General features: G+C 49.0%; 1 protein-coding gene across 1 annotated transcript in view; it reads left to right on the forward strand.

Moving 5' to 3' along the window:
* The window catches only part of LOC112862191 (integrin beta-3), a 55,371-nt gene that overhangs the window by 13,164 nt on the left and 16,739 nt on the right, over positions 1-25,468 (forward strand). The window contains exons 2-10 of the mRNA XM_086687640.1: positions 4,727-4,812; positions 12,317-12,512; positions 13,650-13,902; positions 15,457-15,619; positions 16,250-16,411; positions 18,964-19,059; positions 19,485-19,574; positions 20,278-20,412; positions 21,863-22,292. Coding sequence (XP_086543766.1) covers positions 4,727-4,812; positions 12,317-12,512; positions 13,650-13,902; positions 15,457-15,619; positions 16,250-16,411; positions 18,964-19,059; positions 19,485-19,574; positions 20,278-20,412; positions 21,863-22,292 — 1,611 coding nt within the window. The remainder of the gene's footprint in view (positions 1-4,726; positions 4,813-12,316; positions 12,513-13,649; positions 13,903-15,456; positions 15,620-16,249; positions 16,412-18,963; positions 19,060-19,484; positions 19,575-20,277; positions 20,413-21,862; positions 22,293-25,468) is intronic.

Genomic DNA, 25,468 nt, shown 5'->3' on the forward strand with positions numbered 1-25,468 from the left:
GCTCAGAGTTTGACAGGGACTTGTTTCATTTAATCCTTACAGCCACCCTGTGAGGACCAGGGCCCTGTTTGCTTGCTCTGGCTAAACCATCAGAGGAAATGGGTGGTGGGGTTGCTGATTGTTTTCAGCGACAAAGTTCCGATGAAGATTGCCACTTCTCTGGCAGGGCTGAGTCTGGGCCCTTGAGGCTGAGCAAGAACACAGGCCTTATGAATGGCTGGAAACAGAGGCCCAAACTCCTTCCACATGTTCAGGAGGGAGGGGTGGTCTCAGAGCTGAAGCTCATTGAATCAGCGTGGCCCAGGCGCAGAGACTTCTGATGAGTCAGTCACTTTTAGCCACTGCGATCCGGGGAACCTGCCTTTGGTGGTAGGTCTTGGTGGGGGGTATTGTGGGGGGGAATCACTGGTTCTCATGAAATCAACCTATGATTCACTAAGAGAGGAAAGGGGAACGGGCTCTCATGACTCCCCGGGCATGACTTCCTAAAGAACAGATCCCAGCGGCTTGTCTCATCCTCTGGGGTCTTGGGCTGCCCATTCACCGGGAGGGGGCCTGCTGTTATTTATTTCCCATCTGGCAAGGCTTTCTGTTGTGGCTACGAGTTGAGTCGAGGGCTCCTAGGCAAATACATGCTAATTTGAGAGTGAATGGGTGGAAAAATGGATAGCCTGGGGAGAGTTTTCAAAAATAATTGGAGGTGCCCACACCTCCCATGGTCCTCTTCTCTAGTCTCACTCTTCCCGAGGTCTCCCCCTGCCTCTTCCCCCCCAACCCCAGTGAAAATCGATGGCATTTATGTCTGGAGTTACCCCCCCTCGATGCTGATTCCCATGGAAACTTTGAGAAGGGAGACAGAGACTGAAAACCTTTTGAGCTATGCTTCCAGTAAGGCAGTAAAGGTGGGGGGGGGGGCGGGGTGTGTGTGCTCACATCTGGCCAGGGAGAGAGCCACCGTGAGCTGAGACATGGCCAGGCAGTCCTCGCAAGGGGAGGCCTCCTGGTTGCCTCGTGGATTCTGAACTGTGAGGTCTTCTGAGGCCAGCAGCTCCTGGCTACCTTCCTTCCATTATAGACAATGCGTGGTTGAGGGCTGCCCCAACTCAGAGGTGGCCTTGGTAGCTCAGGGCCAGGCCGGGAGCCACTGCTGTGATTCCCACGACACGGTCCTCGCGCTCGCTCAGTGAGAGTGTCAGTCAAGTCAGAGCCTGGGGCCCAGAGGTTCCTCATGGGCTGGTAGCGGCACCCCACTTGGGGAACTGTGGATTTGGGAAAAGCCTTTGAAAGTTAGACTCGAGCTCTGAGGAAGTCTGGGGCTTCCAGGATTCCACATGTGATGCTGGTGTTTTTAGGAGAACAGTGGAAGTTTAAATTGTCACAGGCACTGTTTCAATGCATTTGCATGTTTTATAATGGAACTCAATGCATAATTTGGAGACATGAGCTCGGTTGCTTAAAAACACAAAATATAACTGATCCAGGCCAGTGCCTTTCAATTTGCTCCACTGTATATCTATGGAGCATCTCCTGTGAGCAAGGATCGGGGCTGGACGGGGCTGGACGGGGCTGGACGGGACTGGATGGGGCTGGACGGGGCAAGCCTCAAGAGGTTTATTAAAATCTATTGGGTGGCAGTGTTGTTAAGATAGATAGATGAACAATTGTAACGTTAGGAGTTACGAGTGAAGAAACAGGCTAAGAGGAGATGCATACTCTCCCAAGGCCACGTTAGCAGTGGTGACTCAACGAGGACCGCAGTCTACTGATTGTACGCTGCCCTCTTCTGTTAACTCCCTCCGCCCCCTGGTGAGGCCCTGAGATGGATATCGGTAAAACGTGATTTTTTTTTTTAATTTTTTTTTAACGTTTATTTTATTTTTGAGACAGAGAGAGACAGAGCATGAACGGGGGAGGGGCAGAGAGAGAGGGAGACACAGAATCGGAAACAGGCTCCAGGCTCCGAGCCATCAGCCCAGAGCCTGACGCGGGGCTCGAACTCACAGACCGCGAGATCGTGACCTGGCTGAAGTCGGACGCTTAACGACTGCGCCACCCAGGCGCCCCAAAACGTAATTTTTTAAAGAGGTAAAAGTACGTTACCATACAAGTGTAACACGAACATGTGTCAAAGATTTTATTCAGCTTAATTAATGAGCGAGTCAGGTTAATTCAAAAGAAAATTCAGGGAAGGGAGGGGCGCCTGGCTGGCTCAGGGCATAGGACATGGGACTCTTGATCTCAGGGTTGTAAGTTCAAACCCCATGTTGGGTAGAGAGATTAATTAAAAATAGTTTAAAACAATCTTTAGAAAATTCAGGGAAGGGAGATTTATAGTTGGTAGTTGAAAGGAACGCTGAAATCAATTACCTAGTATTTTCGAAATTGGCGAAAGGCAATAAAACCAGACAGAAATCATTTACATTGCTGTTGGATAAGAATCATGTGCACTGTTATTATCAAGAATCATTTCTTTTTGTTTGTTTATTTTTATTTATTTTGGGAAAGATACAGAGAGCAAGCAGGGGAGGGGCAGAAAGAGAAGGAGACAGAATCCCAAGCAGGCTCCATGCTGTCAGCGCAGTGCCCCGTGTGGGGCTTGAACTCACAAACCATGAGATCATGACCTGAGCTGAAATCGAGAGTCAGACACTTAACCGACTGAGCTACCCGGGGAACCCCAAGAATCATTTCTATTGTTACTGGTTTTCTACAAGTTAACCTCTACTTTTATAGAGTTCTAAAATGTCCTAATCAATAGAAGTCAGACAAAGGTATGCACTCCTAGAAAATCAGATAATCCCTAAGTATGGTGGGTCTACCTGTCAACACTGGATACAACAGATAACAATGGATAATTTTTCTTGACAATATTCTGTGTGTGTGTGTGTGTGTGTGTGTGTGTGTGTGTGTGTGTGTATACACACACATTTTCTGGGTATGTTTTGTCTAGGTGTTGGAAGGGAGTTCAGACATGTTATAATAAAATAGACTTGAGACATTCAGCTTGATAGGAAGTTTTGGGGGCACTGGGAAAACAATCTTTTTTTGATCAGTCTGATTTCCCTAAAAATAGATTTGCTGGTCTTACCAGCTGGGAGCAAAGGGACTACTTTAGGAAATTGGATGAAGGACCTGGGTCATGGAGAGGAATGTATCTTCCTCAGTATGTTCCTTACATTGGAAAAAGCCTTCCTGGGGACCACTGCGGAAGGGAGGAGGTTTACCTGGCTGAGCCCAGAAAGGCTGAACTAGGGGAAGCAGGGAGGATGAGAGCTTCCGCCCAAGCCAATGCCTGGGGTTTGCTTCCTGGCTAGGCTTCTCTGGATTATTTCGGTCTCTGTGGTGGTCTCTGCTCTTCCCCCTCCCGCCCCACACCCCAGGCTTTTCTCTGTCCCATGACAATGTGAAAACTGTTCACATTCAAATGGCATTTTGTCACGTGCCGAGTACTTCTCCTTCACCTCCCTAAATTCTTGGCACAAATCCTGTGAGGTGGGTGTTACCATTTCATAAAGGTTAACTGAGCAGCTCAGTTAGTCCTGGTACAGCTAGTGAAAGGAGCGTTCAGAATTCAAACACAGGGGCGCCTGGGTTGCTCAGTCGGTTAAGTGTCCGACTCTTGATTTCGGCTCAGGTCATGATCTCGTGGTTCATGGGTTCAAGCCCCACATCGGGCTCTGCTCTGACAGCTCTGACATCGGGCTCTCCCTGCTTGGGATTCTCTCTCTCCCTTTCTCTTTGCCCCTCCCCTGCTGTCTGTCTCTCTCTCTCTTTCAAGATAAATACATAAAAACTTTTTTTATATGTTTGTTTGTTTGTTTGTTTGTTTATTTATTTATTTATTTTGAAGGAGAGTGAGAGAGACAGAGCACAAGCGCGGGAGGGGTGGAGAGAGAGGGAGACACAGAATCCAAAGCAGGCTCCAGGCTCTGAGCTGTCAGCACAGAGCCTGATGCAGGGCTCGAACCCACGGAGTGGGAGATCACGACCTGAGCTGAAGTCAGATGCTCAGCCGACTGAGCCACCCAGGTGCCCCTGAATATGAAAACTTAAAAATTAAAAATAATTCAAATACAGGCCTTCCAACTCCAATTCCTGCTCTTCCAGCTTATCTCACTCAGCCTTTTCTGACATTTCTGGCATTCTCCCTGGACCATTCTACACCCTGACACCTTGATATATGTATTGGGAGTCTTGAGAGGGCTTCAGAAGATTTGCTTTGTCCTGGAAGGCCAGTGGAACACTGCCTGGCAGTGACCCCCACCACTGCCCCCCACCATATTTAGGGTGTGTGTTAATGTTAGTGCCCCAGGGCCTGGGATCCCCACGTAGTGGCTGTGAATCCGTCACACGAATAATTGGAGAGAGGGCACACTGCATTGCTCTGGGCCTCAGATTTTCCTGTGCACAATGTGGATGTCAAACCAGTTGTTAATGAAAGCCTTTCCATCTGTTGTGATCTGACACTGTGGGTCCATCTTGCTCCAAAGCTTGTCATCACTGGGGCCTCATCAGTGAGGGTGGCGATGAGTTTCTCCTGACCTTTCTCTTTCTCTTTCCTCCTTACCAAACAGCCTGTGTTTGGTGAATGTCTATGGTATGGTCAGACCTGCTGTGTGCATCTGAGAGCTATACATCTGAGCATTTGGGGAAGTTGGGAAGGATGGGACAGGCCAGTTACCCTGTCAGGCCAAGTCTGTTGCTAACGCCTTTGTCTCCTTTGCAGTGTCCAACATCTGTACCACACGAGGCATCCACTCCTGCCAGGAGTGTCTAGCTGTGAGTCCTGCGTGTGCCTGGTGCTCAGATGAGGTAAGGAGAGGACATCTGACCTTCCTTCTTAACCCAGGCTTCGCTGCTTTTGTGCAGGAATGGACCCATAGGGTTATCTCCTCCCTGCTAAATACACAAGCCCCGTGTCCCTTCTGAGCAGAACTAGAAGGAAGCCTTAAATTGGTAGATGTCAACGTGAGCTGTCATGGGGTTGTTGCCGGGAACGCCGTCCAGACTCTGCGGTGTGGCCCCCAGCACGAGCCAATGTGGTCAGGCTCCTGGCGTCACTGTAGCCATTGTCTCCCTTTGCCACACTTTGATTGCTTTTTTGTTGGGGTGGAGCACCCCGGGAAAGCAGGGTATCAAAAAGAGAGGCAGCAGAGGGTTATTGGTATAGAGGGGATGCTGGCATAAAAACATCCTAGAGTTTTTAAAAGACCGGTAAAAGAAGAATCTTACACTTAACGTGACAGCGGTGGGGGACGTTCAGTCAGAAGATCTTTTCTCTTCCCTTTTCCTCTGTGATGTCTGGACCCCGCGCAGCTTTACCTGCTCCTCTCTCTCTTATTTTCCTCCTTCCTTCCCTCGCTTAGGTGTCAATGAGGGAAGGCGCTGGGCCCATTTGGTGAGGATACAAGGGTGACAGGAAAGGGTTAGCTGTGTCTAGGCAGAGGGTTTGTTGTGTCTGGGGCCCTAGGGAATGAGTGTGTCTGAGGGAATGGCTATGTTTGTGGCTGGGACGGGAATTTGGAGCTGGTGAGAGCTGGGGGGTGAGTGTGGCTGGAGGGATTCCAGTGATTACAGACCGAGACTGAGTCATTGGCCTGGCCCCCCGCAGGTGTTTACCTGAACTCCTGGCCTGGCTGCTTCCCCACTACCTGAGGCGCCCTCTCTGTCACCACAGCACCTCTCTGCCCTCTGCAGTTTTCTGACTGCTCTAACCCAGCCTCCTCCTCCCTTTGCTTCTCTTCCTGATGTGCTGAGTTTCCTAAAAAGGCAACCTCCCTGGCAGGCTGGTGGGGGTGTGGGGAGAGAGAGTGGGAGCTGGGAGGCTGTGTTTATCCTTAGACAGGAGGACTGCCAGAGCTGTGGGGGCCAGCCCAACACACTACTTTGCCTCTGTACAGTTCAGCACAGGAACTGCTTCCAGAGGCAGCTGCCCAACATCTGGGCCACATTGACTTCATTTAGCAAACGAAACATTCCCTGGGGCTGGGAGGGAGAGGTGGGGAGGGGGCGGGTGAATCCATCCCCCCTCCCCCCACCCCCATAGGTTCTCCACCCCTCTGGGCTGAGCTGGCTGCTCCAGTGTGATGGGGCCTCCTCCCTTGTCCTTTGCCATATCCTCCTTCCCTTGGTTGCCATCATAATATCACTCACCCGCTCTTGTAAGGAGGTTGGAATTCTGCAACTGCATCCCAGAAGAAGGGAGAGCTGGATGGGGCGGATGCCTCCTTCTTGGATTGGATGGCCTGAAGCTGGCTGGAGCAGATGGGTAGCCAGGGGAGAAGCCCTAGTGTCGCTCAAAGGATGCTCCCATCCCCTTTCCCTCCTTTTCAACCCAAAGTGAGAGAAAATGCAGGCAACTGTGGCCAAGAGGCATCTGGGGAAAAAGAAAACATATTCTTGGAGTGTCATCACCCCTTTTGCTCTGCATAAGGACATGCCCTGTAGCTGAGGTATGTTGAGGCCGAACCGGACAAAGCCCGTAGGTCATGTGACCAGATTTTGGAAATGCAAGTGCAGAATATTTATGGATGACCGTGGTGAATTTTGCCTCCTGGGGCAGACCAGGGGAGGATGGGGGGAGCGGGAAGGTGAGGGTAGGATCAAAGCATAAGGTAGGACCTGCCTAGGAATGGTGGTGGTGGTGGGGGGGGATGGGGTGAGTCAGAGAGGAAATGAGTGTATCAAGGACCAAAGAAAACTAATGAGTAGAAGTAGAAGGTCCAATAAGATATTCTCTGGGAGAATGGAATATAAACAGGAAAGTGGGGGAGGCCAAGGGGTTAGAGAATGACTACAACTATCTCTGAGAAAGGGGGAGGAGGGGAGGAGAGATAGCGGAGGAGCCCAGTATGAGGCAAAGTGTGTCAGCCAGGGAGGAGTGGGGGGTGGGAATCCCAGCCTGTAACCTGAACACGACTGCTGGTGGTGGTTGTTTTTTTTTTTTTTTTTTTTTTTGCCCGAGGCTTCCCCTACACAGGCCAAGTTTAACTGCTGAAAGTGTCTTGGCTGCGGCTTAAAAACCCAGAAGTGAACCATCTGGGCCATTTTGTATGTGACTTGTTGAATAATTGACCCTAGAGGGCCCTCTGCCTCTGCCTCCCTTACCTTAGCCATTGCAGGCAGGGTTGGCAGTGCCTGGAAAAACAACTGGTTGGGCTCAGCTTTCCCTTGGTCCTAGAGGACAGCAGCTCTGGGTGTGTATCGCAAGTGTTTGGCCGGGTAATAGGAAAACATAGCCAAAGTGGATGAGTGCAGTTTTGGGTCCATCTGCAGAGGGTGTGTTCCTGGAGGATTGGATACTGATACGGGTGGGGGCGGTGTACTGTCTCTGGGATGTGAATGTAACAAAGAGGCCAAGCTCCCCCAGAGATTCAACTCATGGTCTCGGCCTCCGTGGCGCCATGTTGGAATCTAGAACCTTCCAAACTTGCCTCGTTGTAAGAACCACCTGGGGTGCTTTTTAAATATAAAGGTTCCCCGGATGGATCCTGGACCTTTTGCACCAGCATGGGTTCTTAATAGTAGCAAGTTTGGCAAATACTCCTGATCAAAGGGGCTGATCACTGGGGTCATGGTCGGTGGAGGTGGAGTTAAGGCAGCCAGCTAAAATTCAAGACACCCAGTAAAATTAGAATTAAATAACAAATAATTTTTAATGTAAGTATGTCCCAAATATTTGCTATATTTGGCAACTCTAAGTAGAGGGGAGGTACTAGAAATTCTTCTGTAGTTCTGAGTTTGCATCAGAAGGTGGACCAGCTGACACTCAGCCTGACAACCGAGGATGAAAGAAGAGGAATGGGTTTGGGTTTAGCTAAGTAGAAGACTCCAGTAGAGGTGATTTATTTTCTTCTCTGCATCTATCGGGGAAAGGTTTGAGGCTACTATTGGATTCTTTTTCAGTTGCATTATAATTTTGTTCTCACTTCTCTGCTGCTTTTTGTTTCTATTTTTCTTTTAATATGGAGGGTAAATGTTCATCTTGAGAGTTTTGCTAAATGTGTTATTGTAAAAATAAAGGTATAATATTGAAAGTGTTCCCCTTCCCATAAACAATGGGGTATGGATACCAATAACCATAAACTAAAGTGCTTTTCTTTTCCTCTCCTTCTTTCTGTCCCTTCCACACTTTTGTCACTGTATGGTCAAGCGATTTCTTGTCCTCACTGGATGTCAATCAAGAAAACAATGTTAATTTATTTGGGTTGGAGGCATTTGGTAGAAAAGAGTCACCCTCTTTTTTTTTTTTTTTAACTTTATTTGAGAGAGAGAAAGAGAGTGAGAGAGACATTGTGCGTAGGGGAGGGGTAGGGAGCAAGAAAATCCCAAGCAAGCTCCGCTCTGCCAACGCAGAGCCTGATGTGGGGCTTGAACTCATGAAACTGTGAGATCATGATCTGAGCCAAAGCCAAGGGTTGGATGCCTAGCCAACTGAGCCGCCCAGGTGCCCCCCAAACAGTCACCTTCTATTTGCATTTATTGGTTTATATCATATCAAAAGAATTTGAGTATATTTGACTTCTATTGAGATTTCTCATATTTTGAAAGCATTTCGTGCTCACAGTCTTATTTTATCCCCTGACCAAGCCTGTGAGAGAGGTAGGATAATGAGAGTTATTCATGCTGTACTTTCCCAGTTTCCAAATCAGGATGAATGAAGAATAGGACTAATAGCATGCATCAGTCTCCCAGGAGAGGGAGGGGATTCAGCTCACACAGCATGTGGGCTGGAACCTCCCACCCCTGTGCTCAGGATCTTCCCCTGGGTCTTGGTTATTTCTGCCCTTTTTGTGTCACATCCGGTTTCACCAGGAACTGGAACTTTAACCTTCGTCCTCCCTCCTTTCAGTTTTTTTCTCTGAGTAACCTAGAGACATTCCTTCTACCTTCCTAATCTGCGTTATTAAGAAAGGGAATGTTGCCCAAGTGTGTTGAGGTCACCACCTTGGTATCCTCCCGGGACAGGAGGCTCTCTGGGAGAGCGTGGCTGAAGGGCCCGCCTGTTATGTTCCTGACCTCTGATGTCAGTGACCGCAGAAGGAGGGAGGGAGACAGTTTTTGTTTGTCAGTGTTTCTATTTCTAAGGAAATTCATAACAAACCATAAGGACTATCAGCAGGGCTTAGTACTTCAAACCTTCTCGTAATAAGCACTGTCATATTGGGAAATGGGCAGTCAAGAAACCCCGCCTTCAAGGGTGCAGCTTAAAGACCCACGAAGGCCTTGCTGCTCTCCTTCAGTTCCCTGGTCTCCCCTTTGCTCTCTCCTTTGGCAAATGTCTTAGTACTGGAAAGGGTCAGCTCCTCCATGCATCTTGGTCTCTCCAGTCATTGCCTTTTTTGGAAGGTTTTCTCCCTGGGGCTTTGCGGGTAGCTGGGCTCAGAGATAAGGTAGGGAGCACTGTGAGCAGGAGGATGTTTCCTGGGGGAGAGGGGTTGGGAGAGATGTGCAGGGGCAGCCAGAGAAGATTGGGCACAAAAACTCCAAGTGCCCATAAGTTCACTCCGCCATCTGTCCTTGGCCAGGGCTGGGAGCGGAGAGGACATTTTCATCTATCCCAGAGATTTGGAGGATCTGTGATGTCCCCGTTGGAATCTTTTGGGCCAAGAAGGTTAAGTCCTTTGCACTGTTTCCCACTGCTGATGTCATTTAATCACCTCATACTCATGAAGCTGAGAGGGAAAGAAGGAAGCTGCCAACTTCCAGAAGCTTTTTCCACTTTTTGCCTAGGCCAGGATGGTCCTCATTCCATTTCTCTTAGTCTATTCAGGCAGCTATAACAAAAATACCATAGGGGGGCCTGGGTGGCTCAGTCGGTTAAGCGTCCCTTGGTTTTGGCTCAGGTCATGATCTCACGGTTTGTGAGATCGAGCCCTGCATCAGGGTTCTCTCTCTCTCTTTCTCTCTCTCTGCTCCTCCCCCCCCCATGCTAACTCTTTCTTTCTCTCTCAAAATAAATAAATAAACTTAAAATACCACAGGCTGGATGGCTTGAGAACAAACATTTATTTCCCATAATTCTGGAGGCTGAGAAGTCCAAGATCAAGGTACCAGCAAATTTTGTGTCATAGTGGCTGTCTTTTTGCTATGACATGGCAGAAGGGGCCAGGGAGCTCTCTGGGACCCTTTTTCTTAAAAAAAATTTTTTTTAATGTTTTATTTATTTTTGGAGAGAGAGAGAGTGTGTGTGGGGCACAGAGAGAGGGAGACACATAATCTGAAGCAGGCTCTAGGCTCTGAGCTGTCAGCACAGAGCCCGACACCGGGCTCAAACTCATGAACCGTGAGGTCAGGACCTGAGCCGAAGTCAGATGCTTAACTGACAGAGCCACCCACGTGCCCCATGGGGCCTTTTTTTAAGGGCACTACTCCCATCATGAGGGCTCCACCTCAAGACCTAATCACCTCTCAAGGCCCAACCTCCTAATACCTTGGGGGTTAGGGTTTAACATGTGAGTTCTGGGGGGGATACAGACATTCAGTCTATAGCACTATTGGTTTCATGTTTCCCTCCACATGGGGAAGACTTTCAGTCTATCAGGCAAGGGCTGGGCATGAGAGGGAGAGAGACTTCAAGCATCAGGAGGAGTTTTAGGCTACAGAGTCCTGATTTTTTGAGTATGGATGGTTCCTTGTGGCCACATCCCTCCCTTGGCAATATGGCTACTAGTCACCTGCAGGGGTTAAGGAGGCAGAACATTATCTATGCTTCCCACACCAGCCACATCCCCATCCTGCATGCTGTTCCCTACCTGGGCATTCTCAGGTGTGACTCTTCCCAGGACTGTCACTTCCACACTCCTGTTTCTCTGCCTTGTTCCTCACTATACAGAATTTAATACAAACTATCACTTTAAGAGGATAATTACAGTCAGATAATCTAGTTAGACCTCTCTTCTGCCATTCTTAGCTCTGTAACTTTGGGCAAGTTACTTAACTTCTCCAAGCCTTAGATGTCTTTCCTGCAAGATCGGGTTCCTCATTTGTGAAGCCTCCGGGCCTCAGGTTTTTCACTTATAAAATAACAACAGTTCCAGCACGAGGGAACTGTAACCAGAGCTGTGTCCACATAAAGTGCGTGTCGCTGTGCGGGATATGCGGTGAGTTCTCAGTAAATGTTAACACCAGTTTTTCTGGGATATTGGTGCGGGCTGTTCAGCTGACTTCTGGAAATGGTTGTGAGAGGGAGTGGGTAGGGATGGGGGTGAGGATTGAGGGCCTGAAGGCCTAAATATTGTGAAATAGGTCCAGGGAAGGGCTTTCCGGCTTTCCGGCCAGTTCTCCCAACCTGGCAAGGAGCCCTCCTGGATCTGTGCCCACACAGTGCTGGCTAAATGTGCTGGACGTCAGGGCAGGAAGGAACTGAAAACACCATGTCACCTGACCCCCTCGTCCCACAGGTGAGGAAACTGAGGCTCAAAGGCGTGAAATGACTTCTCTGGGGTCATGTGCTCATTAGTGGTAGACCTAGGATTGAGCCTGTTTCCTGATTTCTTTCCAGTGCAGCATGCCCCCCACTCAGTACTCCAGTGTAGACACACACAGAGCTTCCGAGGGCCGTGGGATATACGCCAGGGTTTTTGGAAGGGCGCTCAATGCCCTGTGTCCAGGGTAAGGGAGGAAACTTAAAGTGATAGGGGAGGCTCTGGTCAGTGCCTGGCATCATGGGATTTGCCCCAGCTTGTGGAGTTTATTTATAACCGACTTATCCAGGAACTATTTATAGAGCATCTCATAACAATAGCTACCTTTTATTGAGCACTTATCCTCAGACAGGCACTATACTCTGTGTTTCATGTGCATTGTCTTATTTAGTCCTGCATAACATCCCTGTGTGGGAGGCTATTATTATCTTCACATGACAGCTGAGGAATCGAGGCATGGAGAGCTTCCGTGACTTGCCCTCGGAGCCAGATAGTAAGAGGCAGTGCTGAAGAGTCTCTGCTAGTCTACTCCTGTGCTCTGTACTTTATTTAATACATTGATGGTTGAGATCCTCTACATTGATTTCTGGGACTCACGTGCGGGTTGCATTTCTGTTTGAAAACTGCTGGTCTAACAGGCATCCTACTGTACTGGCCCTCTTCCTAGCTACCAATCCATGAACAGGCGCTCGCCCAGCATTTCCGGTACCTCAGTTTCCCCCTTCTGTACAATGGGCTATCTTAGGAGAGACCACCTCAGTTCATTTATGCTGGTTTAGCTCCGGAGTGCTGGGTAAACTCTAGGCTGTTGGGAGTTGGCAAAGCCTGCAGGACGCAGAGAGCCACATGGCTCTGACCACAGGGCCTCACCTTGGGCTCTTGTCTTACAGGCCCTCCCTCTGGGCTCGCCCCGCTGTAACCTGAAAGAGAATCTGCTGAAGGATAACTGTGCGTTGGAGTCCATCGAGTTCCCCGTCAGTGAGGCCCGCATCTTAGAGGCCAGGCCCCTCAGCGACAAGGGCTCTGGAGACAGCTCCCAGATTACTCAAGTCAGCCCCCAGAGGATTGCGCTCCGGCTCCGGCCAGGTAGGGATGGGGCTCTTTCTGGGGAGAGATCCCGGACAGATGGGCACAGGGTACAAGGTGGAGGCCTGAACCTTGGGGATGTAGCTCACGATGGAAATGGCGTGGGAAGAGAAGGATGTTGGGGGTGGTATGGGCAGGAGAACAGAAGAAAATGAAAGGTATTGGGACTTCAAATCAGAAAGATCTGAGTTTGAATCTTGACTGCCCCATATATTAGTTATCTGACCTCGTGCAAGTTACTTAACTCTTCTAAGATAGTAGGAACTGGAAACAATGTTTATTTCTTCTTTTCCCAATGCTTGTTTTACCTAACTTACAGCTTTGTGTTGAGGCTCCGATGAGATACAAAATGAGAAAGTAATCTGTAATTGTAAGCCCCCTTTCCAGGTAAGATTAGGGCAAAGGCATGGCAGCAGATAAAATAGGGGCAGGAGACTTTCGGGGGACAAGGATTAGGCTGAGACAGGCTTTTTGAAGCATTGACTTAGACTCTCCAATTACATCAGGAAGAATTTTACCAAGTACCCTCTTCATGCAAGGCATGTGTTAGGTGCTAGGGGGTTCGGAGGAGGGTGGGACATAGTTTGTGCCTTTTACAGAGTTGAAAGTGTTGTGACTGCCAGAACCTCTGTGACCCTTGGGACCTAGAGGGTTAGACAGATGGGCATTTAGAAAGGGTGGAGAATTTTAGGTGGAAAAAAAAAAAGAGGTTAAAATAAGAGGATTGGGGTGCCTGGGTGGCTCAGTTGGTTAAGGATCCCACTCTTGATTTTGGCACAGCTCATGATCTCACGGTTGTGGGATCAAGCCCCGTGTCTGGCTCAGCGTGAAACATGGAGCCTGCTTGGGTCTCTCTCTCTCTCGCTCGCTCTCTCTCTCTTTCTCTCTCCCTCTGCCCCTCCCCTGCTCATTCTCTAAATAAATAAATAAATAAATAAATAAATAAATAAATAAATAAATAAATAAAATAAAAGGATCAAGAATTGTAAGAGGAATAGAATTAGGGGGAGAAGAGAAAGGACCAGGGCTTTCCAGTCTGGTTTGATCAAGAAGTTACTCAATCCCAACTGTGTCCAATCCACTTATTAAGTCTCGGAGGGGGAAAAGGAGAAAAACAAACATCCTCTTGCCTTCCAGATGATTCGAAGATTTTCTCCGTCCGAGTCCGGCAGGTGGAGGATTACCCTGTGGACATCTACTACTTGATGGACCTGTCTTACTCCATGAAGGATGATCTGTGGAGCATCCAGAACCTGGGCACCAAGCTGGCCTCCCAGATGCGCAAGCTCACCAGTAACTTGCGGATTGGCTTTGGGGCTTTTGTGGACAAGCCTGTGTCACCATACATGTACATCTCCCCTCCAGAGGCCCTCAAAAACCCCTGCTATGAGTAAGTCCCTCTTCGAGAAGCCAGGGCAGCATCACTTGCCTTTGTCTCAGGCAGGTGCAAGTCCTGTTGCCAGTTTCTAGCTCTGGGGTAGATTCGTTGGCTGCCGTCTGGCCAAATCCTGTCTCTTTTCTACCTTGGTCTTCCTGTCTGGCAAGTGAGCTGGCCTGTTGATCTGGAGCATTGTGGCAGTAGAATCCAAGGCTGTTTGGAGTGTAGCAACTGCCAAAATCTTTGTGACTCTTGGGAAGAGGATTAGACAGATGGGCATTTAGAAAGGGTGGAGAATTAGGGCGCCTGGGTGGCTCAGTCGGTTGAGTGTCCGACTTTGGCTCAGGTCATGATCTCACAGTTCGTGGGTTCGAGCCCTGCGTTGGGCTCTGTGCTGACAGCTCAGGGCCTGAAGCCTGCTATGGATTCTGTGTCTCCCTCTCTCTCTGCCCCTCCCCGGCTTGCACTCTGTCTGTCTGTCTCTCTCTCTCAAAAATAAAACATTAAAAAAAAATTAAAAAAAAAAAAAGAAAGGGTGGAGAATTTCCAGAAAGAAAACTCATCAGCTTCTTGGTCTTGTTACAAAGAAGTAGGAGACAAGAGAAAACGAGAGGGAAAGGAGATAAAAAGTAGAGAGAAATTTATGGATGAATAAATAGAGGAATTATAATTTTCGAAGGATTGATTCCATTGTCTCCTCATCATCAAGGTTATGAGTACTACAGAGTTAAAATGCAAGGGGGATTAAGTCCTGGAGGAATATAAAAAGAGTGGAAATGATATTTACTGAACTCTCTAATAGTCTGAAAATTGATATGTGTGTTTCTGTTGACACTTTGGCTTATAACTGAATGGCTTATTTAATTGGTAAAGACTCTGAACATCCATGGAGTGTAATCATTTCAAAGGATGGTTACTGAGCCAGACAATGGATGAATTTACCTTTTCGTTTTCAGAGTTATACGAGGTACCCTTTTGACTTTCTGTCTGGGTTGTTAAGTTCCCCAGTAAAGATGTCAGCCATCAGTTAAACTGTTGGTTGGGTTAGTCTGGTGCAGATCTATCAATTTGTTGGTGGTTCACGGATATGAAGTTGTTGATGAGCTTTTGCTTTATTGTTTTGTCAGTGTTACCTTGGAGAGGTGTTAAGTCCAAGGTGATGGTGACAACTGGAGCCTCACTCTGATATAAGCGCTTTCCATGAGTCAACTCATGGAAGCCTCACAATAACTCTTAGGAGATATGACCTATCATTTTGACCCTCTCATTTTGGCCTATCATATGACAGTCTCATGGCTAGTAAGTGGAGGAGCTGGGACTTGAACCCAGGCAGACTGGTTCCACAGCTCACTATCTTATCTTGGAGGCCAGCTGGAGGCAAAGCCACCATGATGACTTGGGTCATTAGAGGGGTTTGGAGTCTGAACAGTCTGGGTAGCGGCGGTTGTATGGAATCGGCCTGGGCCTTGTGCTACCCATGCTTGTCTCCCCCTTTCTCCCTCTTACTCCTCATGCAGCCTTTTCCAGTTAGGGTTTCTGCTTCAATTATCTCCCTCCCTCCACCAGTATGAAGAACACCTGCTTGCCTATGTTTGGCTACAAACATGTGCTGACACTAACTGACCAGGTGACCCGCTTCAATGAGGAAGTGAAGAAGCAGAGTGTGTCGCGGAACCGAGATGCCCCAGAGGGTGGCTTTGATGCCATCATGCAGGCTACAGTCTGTGATGTGAGTTTGGACGGCAGGGAGTGGCGGGTGTGGTTGGCGTAGATTAAAATGGGGAAGAAGGTGGTCCAACTGTGGGGGTTTCTGTGTGAAATAAGAGAGAGGAACAAAGAGTTTTGTATAGTATGAGCAGTACATTTCTCCTGTTATGCAGCCTTTGTTTGGATCGTTCCCTGGCCAGAGCAGACGTTTTTCTGAACCTCAGTGATCCCAGATGTTTTCTGGGAAGAGCATCTTCCCACCTTTTCTAGAAGGGTGTCAGAGTCAAGGCTGGATTAGCTGAACCTTAGCAAAGCGGGCAGGTGTTCAGTTGGGATTTCTCTAGCCCAGCCCAGCTCGTACTTGCTGGTGGCTTTCTAGATGGGCCCTGTGATTATCACTGGAAAAGTTATGTTTGGAGTTGAAGTAGGTGTCTTTCAGCTGCCTGAACTAATCAGCTGAGACTCTTTTCCTAAGAGACAGAAACCTTCAACTTGGAAAAGCTCTGGCTTGTGTTCTGAGGACTGGGACTGAGGCCCCTCTTCGAGACGACTTGTTCAGCCCTTCACGCGTGGAAGTCCTTGAATCTTTGTTTTCTACCAATGATGTGGCTTAAGTTGCTTTCTTTCTTTTGCTTTTTTTTTTTTTTAACAGGAGAAGATTGGCTGGAGGAATGATGCCTCCCACTTGCTGGTGTTTACCACTGATGCCAAGACCCATATTGCGCTGGATGGAAGGCTGGCAGGCATTGTCCAGCCCAATGATGGGCAGTGCCACGTTGGCAGTGACAACCATTACTCTGCCTCCACTACCATGGTGAGATTCTTGGTACCACCTATGGTCCCAATTCACTCTGGCCAAGGCTGCCCTAACCCAGGCAGAGTCTTTGTGTGAATGTGGAAATGGCGGCACTTCCCCTGGGCAGGGTGCAAGGCTTGTTTCAGCCTGTCCTCCCGCTGCCCCCCATACCAACTGGACACCCTCACCCCCGGTACGGCCTGCACAGCCATTATAAGTGGTCCTGGCTGTGGCGTTGTCGCCACCACCTCCCCTGCCTCCAGCAGCAGAAGCAACAGCAGCGGCAGCAGCATGGCATCCAGAATGGACCCAAAGGACTTTTGCAGGTCCAGCTGGGAAGCGGGCCTTCCTGTCTACTGTGCACAGATTAGCCTCTTCTTGGAATACCGGGCTCACTTGTGATTATTGGAAGAAGACAGAGGAAAAAGAGACAAAGATCATCTGAAGAATGGCGATCTGTTCCTGTGAGGAAAGGTTAAAGGGACAAAAAGGAAGAAGGTGAAAGGATGATGTAGCTGATACAGAAGACGACTTCTTCTAAGTTGTTTTCTATGGCCTTAGTAGGTCAAGTAACAGGAGAGGAGTTAAGTGGCTGTAAGCCAGGAAGAAATGTAAGACCCTCAGAATACTGATATCTGGGTATCTTGGGGGAGGTGTGAACTCTACGTCTCTTAAAGACAGTATAGCCCCTCCTTGTCTAGGTGGCTTAACGGTACACCTGTGTAAAGGCGGGAGTTCCCCGCCCCGCCCCCACCCCCTCCCCCAAACTGGATGATCTCATGAGTTCTCTGCAAGGTCTAGGATCCCAGGGACATGTTTGCAGTTCACCAGCATCCCCATTGTGGCTTGGGTTCTTTGGTGTCAGCCATGTCCAAGTGGGCAGGACTGGGCACTGGGTGAGTCAGTAATCATTGACACCTAATGTATGCAAGGCACCTTACCAGGGGCTGAGGGGGATGAAGGGACTACGTAAGGTCCTACCCTTTTTGGTTTAGTTGAGGAGACGTGCTACCAATAATACAAGATGCATGATTGATTAGTGTGCAGTGGGGTAGCACGCTCAATAAGGGCTTTAGGTATTCAAAGGGGGAAAGCTCATCATGAACTGGGATAGTCAATGAAGGACTCCCAGAGAAGGTGGGACCTGAGCTGGGTCCTAAGGAAGGAGGAGGGTTACCAGAAAGAAGGCCAGTCCATGGCGGGGAGGGGGGGGGGGGGGACAGCTCAGTGGTCAGTGGAAGAGGGAGAGAGGTGTATGCCGTGTGGACCAGAAGGCTGAGACCACGTTGGGGAGGATTACGCACGCCAGGCTGAGGTGTTTGTCAGTAGTTGCAAAACAAGAAGAAGCTTCAAAATGGGGCTTGACACATGCTGGATGGAGAGCAGTGGGTAGGGAGACTCGGAGTTCTGCCTTGCAGCTCCCTCCTTCCTTCCCGCTCGTCACCCGCCCCTCTCTCCTAGGAGCCCCAACATTCCCTTGCGATGCCCCTCTCTGCACTTCGCTTTGTGTCGTATGTACCTGGCTTTGGCACTAGACTCTGAACTCCTTGGCAGCAGAGACTGTAATGTGTGTATCATTCAATGTTTGTTAAGCGAATTAGTAGGGGGGGAAAAAACGAGGCCTGACAACTAACTGGTATGAATGCATCAAAGTCCAGTAGGAAGAAAGATGCTTGGTTTCCTTTCTTCCTTTCTATGCTTATTTATTTTATTTAAAAAAATTTTTTTTAATGTTTATTTATTTTTGAAGGAGAGAGAGACAGTGTGAGCGGGGGAGGAGCAGAGAGAGAGAGAGACAGAATCGGAAGCAGGCTCCAGGCTCTGAGCTGTCAGCACAGAGCCCGACGCGGGGCTCAAACTCACGGACCGTGAGATCATGACCTGAGCCGAAGTCGGACACTCAACCGACTGAGCCACCCAGGCACCCCTATGCTTATTTATTTTAAATGTTTTATTTATTTTTGAGAGAGAGAGAGAGAGAGAGCGCGCACGTGCGCATGCATGTGTGGGGTAGGGGCAGAAAGACGGAGACAGAGGATCAGAAGTGGGCTCTGTGCAGACAGCAGCAAGCCTGATGAGGGCCTTGAACTCACAAACCGTGAGATCATGACCCCGTCAACCAACTGAGCCACCTGGGTTCTCTTTAATGTTTATTTATTTATTTTGAGAGAAAGAGAGAGCACACGCAGTGTGCAGGGAGGGGCAGAGAGGGAGGGAGGGAGCGAGAATCCCAAGTAGGCTCCACGCTGTCAGTGCAGAGCCTGATGCGGGGATTAGTCTCATGAACTGTAAGATCATGACCTAAGCCAAAATCAAGAGTCGGACACTCAACCAACTGAGCCAGCCAGGTGCCCTGAGATGCTTGGCTTTGACCAGCCTTTGCCTCTTCATCTGTCCCTGGAGTTCACAACTGGGTTTGTGTTGCCACTTAGTCCATTGCCTCACATTGATCATGGCATGAAAAGGTTTAAGCACCACCACCGTCTGGGCCACAGCCCAAATCAGCCAAGTTCTAAGGTGTAGGATTCAGGTGAATTCTTAACTGACTTCCACATCCTCCCATTTTACAGGATTATCCCTCTCTGGGGCTGATGACCGAGAAGCTATCCCAGAAAAACATCAATTTGATCTTTGCTGTAACGGAAAATGTAGTCAGTCTCTACCAGGTGACTGTGCCTTCAGGGATTTCGGGAGTGGGGTCTGTATTGGGTGGAGCTGTCTCTGGGAACCCAGGCACACTAGCACGGGCCGTGCTTCCCAACCAGGAAAGCCCCTCCTCCAGCCTATTCCCAGGGGCAAATGGTTCCTTTTTATGGTCTCTCTCCTCCAACCTTGAACCTCACGGGATGGGTGTGTTGGTGTTTGTGGTGCTGGAGGGGAGTAATTTATTGGGGGAGAGGGGTGTGAGAAGTTCTTTATAATTTTTCTCAGGGCTGCAAAACTGCTATATTTGTTCCTGGAAGTGACAAGTAAAATATCCCATCCTTCCCTCAATCTTCGTTTCAAGACCCTCATCCTGATTTGGGGAGGGCTTTTGAGATCACCCTCTTCATTTAGTCAGCCTTGCACATCTCTCTGTCTTACCTTCTAGAACTATAGCGAGCTCATCCCAGGGACGACAGTGGGGGTTCTGTCTGCCAATTCCAGCAACGTCCTTCAGCTCATTGTTGATGCTTATGGGGTAAGTGTCTCGCACTGGGGTTGGGTCTGCTAAGAATCCACCTCACTTGGCATTCCCCAGGAGGGAACGCAGACTTTAGAGTCCTGGATGTGAGTTCACTATGCAGCCTTCACTGCCTTCCTCTTATTCTTCTAGAGGCTGGCTGATGGCCAGCACTGGGAGAAATGCAGCCTTCTGAGAGGGAAATGGCTCAGAAAGAAATGCCAGGGAGTGTCAGGAGCAGTGGGTGGAAGAGCTTAGAGAAGGTGGAAAGGAAAGAGAGGTTGGGGATGGTGATGAGGAAGGACAGGGTGAGGGATAGGGCTCCAACAATAGAGAGAAGAGGGAGCTGAGCCAAGGGGAAGATGAGGTTGGTTAAAAATTAGGTAAAAAAAGCTACTATCCAAGGTGACCAGTGCTAGCCCTCCCTTTTTGCATGTCTCTGAGGCTTGCAGGAGGGTGTGGCTGGTTTAGATTTTACCCAGATTCAACTAGACACCAGGGGGGACAGAGAGAGAGAGAGGAGCAGGCCTTGGGCAGGAAATATTGTAAGAAATAGGCTCCTAAGGATGCTCTCCTCTGGCAGCTTCTAAGCAAACCCCAGCACCCAGCACTGCCGCGGTGAGTCCATGGCCACCTGATATTTTACTTGGGGTGGAATTGGTTCCTATCTACTTCCTCTCGGCTCATCTCCTTAACCTTCTTTTGCCCCCTTTCTGCTCAGAAAATCCGCTCTAAAGTAGAGCTGGAAGTGCGGGACCTCCCCGAGGAGCTGTCTCTATCCTTCAACGCCACCTGTCTCAACAACGAGGTCATCCCTGGCCTCAAGTCTTGTGTCGGACTCAAGATTGGAGACACGGTGAGGTGGGCTGGGCTGGGCAGGGGCTGAAGCTTCAGCTCTGACCCTGGCCTGTGCCCCTGAGCGTCTGTGGGCACCCCTTCCGTTCATCCCCTGCACCTTCTTCCCGAAGGTCATTACAAGTTGGATATAATGGAACTGCCAACCTTTTCCTCTGAGACTCCTGTTGTCTAAACTTCTCCGCTACGGGGAGATTTTTAAAAAACTTGCGTTTAGCTTACCTCTGTTTACGCACAGTTGATTGCAAATGAAAATATTTCTGACCTTTGGCCCAGTCTCCAGCCTCCCCTACGGTCTTTCCTCTACAATGTGAAATGGCAGTCACATATACAGATAGTTGCTGAGCGCCAACTTTGTGCCAGGCATCATTCGCTGCTGGAGATTCAACAGCAAATGGAACAGGCAAAAATACCAAATACCCACTGTCATAGACTTCCAGAACGCAAATGTTCATTTTGCCCCTCAGGTCCCTCTGTGGCCTCTATGGCTTTCTTTCCTTACTGGTTCTCTTCTGCTTCTGCTGATGGGGGGAGGGGTTGGTGAAGAGGAGGGAAGCGAAAGGGGGATAGCTATATCTCTATCACCGGTATCATCTGTATCTCTATCATCTGTATCTCTGTCATCTCTATATCTAGGTCCATCCATCTGTCCGTACACCTATCTATATTCTAGAACATGTGCACATATCCTGTCTAAGAAATATTGGCCGGAAAGGTGTTTGACTGCACGAGTGATGATGTACTATATGGAAATTAAACAGTAGATCCTGAGCCTTTGGTCACTGTGTGGCATCGTGTGGTGCCATATAGTGCTTTGTGTGTCTGGCTGACTGACCTTGTGTATAATCAGTCCAGCTCGCTTCGTTGGCCAGAGAAGAATTTTTATAAGATCACAGGTTCTGTTCTGCTTGAGCTGGCTTATTTCACAGGTGGAATTAAAACACACACACACACATACACACACACACACACACACACACATATACACACATCCAGGGGCACCTGGGTGGCTCGGTTGGTTGAGCATCCAACTTCAGCTCAGGTCATAATCTTGTAGTTCATGAGTTTGAGCCCCACCTCAGGCTCACTGCTGTCAGTCTGTCAGCGCAGAGCCTGCTTCAGATCCTCTGTCCTTCTCTCTGCCCTTCCCCCACTTGCAGTCTCCCAAAAAATAAATATATATTAAAAAAAAAAAAAACCAACCTCTCTCCTGACTGTAAATTATGTGTGTGCACCCAACCAGATATAACTGGACAACAGGCTTTTCTTTTTGCTTTGCAGACCTTGGTCATTTGGAGGCTGAGGAACTCCAGGTTGCTGGGGGATGAGACACCCAGTTTGGATATTCCCCGGGCAGGGCAGGGTGGGGCAGGGCGGGGCTTCTTTCCCTCCAGGGCTGGAGTGATAACAGGGTGCGCCTGTGTTTGAATGCGGTCTTCCTTTCCACCCAGGTGAGCTTCAGCATTGAGGCCAAGGTGCGAGGCTGCCCGCAGGAGAGGGAGAAGTCCTTCACCATCAAGCCTGTAGGCTTCAAAGACAGCCTCACCGTTCAGGTCACCTTCGACTGTGACTGTGCGTGCCAGGCCCATGCTGAGCCTTACAGCCACCGCTGCAACAATGGCAACGGGACCTTTGAGTGTGGGGTGTGCCGCTGCGGGCCCGGGTGGCTGGGGTCCCAGTGCGAGTGCTCCGAAGAGGACTACCGCCCCTCGCAGCAGGAAGAGTGCAGCCCCCGGGAGGGCCAGCCCGCCTGCAGCCAGCGGGGCGAGTGCCTGTGTGGCCAGTGCGTCTGCCACAGCAGTGACTTTGGCAAGATCACGGGCAAGTACTGCGAGTGTGATGACTTCTCCTGCGTCCGCTATAAGGGGGAGATGTGCTCAGGTGAGTGAAACTGCACACCCTCCCGCCCCTGTACCCGTGCACGCTCGCTCGCACATCCACAGCCTCTGGAAACTTAGGCCGGGGCTTAGGTGGGCACAGGAAGGCCCAGCAGGCAGAGCCGAGTGGATGGTCCTTCCACTCCAACGGCAGAAGACAGGAAGGAGGTTCTCTGTAATTCCACTCTGCTCCTCACGTCCTTGCTCCTGGGGTACACAGCGGAAGTGAGCCTCTGCTCTCCTGGAGCATGGGAATGAGCGGGGGAGCTTGAAGGTGAAGACCTTTATTTTCTTTTCTTCCACCTGCCATTCTGCTAATACTTTAAATCACTGGCTCTTGATCATTTCAAGGATGCGGAACAACTCCCTTTTTAGGTTAAAAAAAAAAAAATCTCTGGCTGCTGGTAATTAGATTTTTAGTAGTTACAGATTTGGAAACTGCATGGTATCAGAATACGTGGTAAAGTTGGTAGTAATTATTTTACATGAATTTGCCTTTTCATGACAAGACTTGGAAAATAGTAAAAAAGCAAGGCAATGGAGCACGTTTAACAGCCAATACGCTCGGAACAATGAGTGGAAAATCATAAGCTCTTTTTACATGCTGGCACTATTTTGTTATCGCTATTGGCACTATAACGTTTTGGATTCTAGATCCGTGCTGTCAGATATAGTAGCCCCGTGTGGCTATTTATTTGTAAATTAGTCACATTGAATTATAACTTAAATAAATTTAAGTTAAATGAAAAATGAGGGGCGCTTGGGTGGCTCAGTAGGTTAAAGCTCTGACTGCACTGCCAGGGTGTTGACTGCATAGAGCCTGCTTGGGATTCTCTCTCTCTCTGCCCCTCCCCCATTGGAGTTTTGTTTTTTTTTTTCCCTCTCTCTCAAAATAAATGAACTTAAAAAAATTAAAAAAACAAGTGAAAAATGAAAAATGAAAAATTCATTTCCTCTGTTGCTCAGGAGCTCCACGTGGCTCGTGGCTGGCATGCTGCACAGCACAGACATGGGAAAGGATTGCCATTGAGAGGCCCAGCCTGCAAACTGGGGGTTACGATTTTGGCTCCTTCCACCTGCAGGATACTTTTTGTCCTTCTCATTACAAAATTCAGTAAAGTCTTGAGGCCCACTGAAAATCTCAACTTGGTCTTTCCTTGCCCTAAAGACTGCTCCTAGGCTACTTCCCCAGCTAGACCAAGTGGAACTAATGTGAATGTCGTCTGTATGTGCTGACAATACTCGCAGAGGCAACTAGGCAGCCTGAGTAGTTCCTGGGGCACTGGGGATAGGTTTTTGCTGGATTATGGTCTCTGAGGCTTGATTCCTCTTGTGACAGAGGGATCAAAGACATTTGCCAGTTGTTTAGGATTGGTTTATGGGTGTATTGTGTGGTGAATTAACACAGATTTTAATTGGCTTCTTTGGTGATCAAATCTATGGCGCAGATTGGCTTCCTTTGCAATGGGGCTTAAAGGAGCCGAACTAATCCAACCAGATGTTCACTTTAACATCTGTCTTTAAGAAAGCTTGATTAGAAAGGGCTGCCAGTGTGGTTCAGATGGTTAACTGACTCTTGATTTCGGCTCAGGTCACAATCTCAAGGTTTGTGAGTTTAAGCCCCATGATGGGCTTCTCGGTGACACTGTGGAGCTTGCTTGGGATTCTCTCTCCCTTTCTCTCTGCCTCTCTCCTGCTTGAGCTCGCTCTCTCTCTCAAATAAATAAACTTTAAAATTTATATATATATATAAAAGAAAGCTTGATTAGAAAGGTAAATTTATGTCATTCTTTTAAAAAAAATTAAAAAGGGGGCACCTGGGTGGCTCAGTTGGTTAAGCATCCTACTTCAGCTCGGGTCATGATCTTGCGGTTTGTGAGTTTCAGCCCCGCGTCGGGCTCTGTGCTGACTGCTCAGAGCCTGGAGCCTGCTTCAGATTCTGTGTCTCCCTCTCTCTTTGCTCCTCCTGTGCCCATGCTCTGTCTCTGTCTCTCAATAAGAAATGTTAAAAAAACAATTTGATTCTAAAAAAACTTAAACACAATTTTTTTAATGTTTATTTATTCTTGAGAGAGAGAGAGAGAGAGAGACAGAGCATGAGTGAGGGAGGGGCACAGAGAGAGAGAGAGGGAGACACAGAATCCGAAGTGGGCTCCAGGTTCTAAGCTGTCAGCACAGAGCCCGACATGGGGCTCGAACTCACAAACCGTAAGATCATGACCTGAGCTGAAGTCGGAGGCTTAACTGACTGAGCCACCCAGGTGCCCCATAAATCTATGTCATTCTAAAGCATGACCAAGTCACATAAAAAAGACTTCTTTTTATTATCTACAACATTGTTTCCTTTATTCATGTCAGCAAAATTTGACAGAGATTGGAAAAAAATGGTAGCAGGGAGATTAGGGGAGAAAGAGATCAGGCATGGACCCCCCACAGCAGTTTGAATTAGAGGGTGAGGGAGGAATTTCAGCTCATTCTACTAGTGAATAGTACTTACATCATATTCAGAGTACCAGAAGGAATGGTAAGTTTGATGTGGGAGACCACGGGGAGTAGGCTGGGGCTGAGGGGAAGAGGGTTGTCCTACGTGAGGCCTACAGATAGCCCCTTGGGGGCACCAGGGACAGAGGGAGGGCCACTTCTCCTCCAAGCCTCATGGTTCCTGGTCTGGTATGAGGCTGGGTGGGAGGGACCGCGGGCAGAGTGTGTTTCCTTCAGCTGCTGGCCCCACCGATGCTGCGAAACAAAGCCGTCGGGTTCAGCAGCCTGCTTCCTGTCTCTCACTGGTGCAAGCACAGCTCGTCAGCAATGCGCTCCACCCAGTTCACGAGGGAACCCCAGGCAGCCGCTCAGAGGCCTCCCTCCCCCACTGCCAGCCCGGGTGTTGTGTGCCTACTGGCTGCAGGTCTGGATCCTGTGGTGCCGCCGTCACACTCCCCAGTGACGGATGCTCAGGGACACACACTTATTGAGCACCTGTTCTGTGCCAGGCACTCAGTCCACACGGGTGAACAGGGGGCATGCGTGATTCCTGACCACTCAGTTTGTAGACCAGTTCACCATTGTCTCTTCCCTGGGCTGCTGGCCTGGTCTGTTCTTTGCTGCAAGCAGTGGCTCACGTGGGGGGCATGCTATGACTTAGCCATTTCCCCAGCCTCTGGCCTTCCCCCTCCCCGCTGG

The sequence above is a fragment of the Puma concolor genome, chromosome E1 (assembly GCF_028749965.1).
Source record: "Puma concolor isolate L17-30 chromosome E1, mPumCon1.1.hap2, whole genome shotgun sequence".
Lineage (NCBI taxonomy): Eukaryota > Metazoa > Chordata > Mammalia > Carnivora > Felidae > Puma > Puma concolor.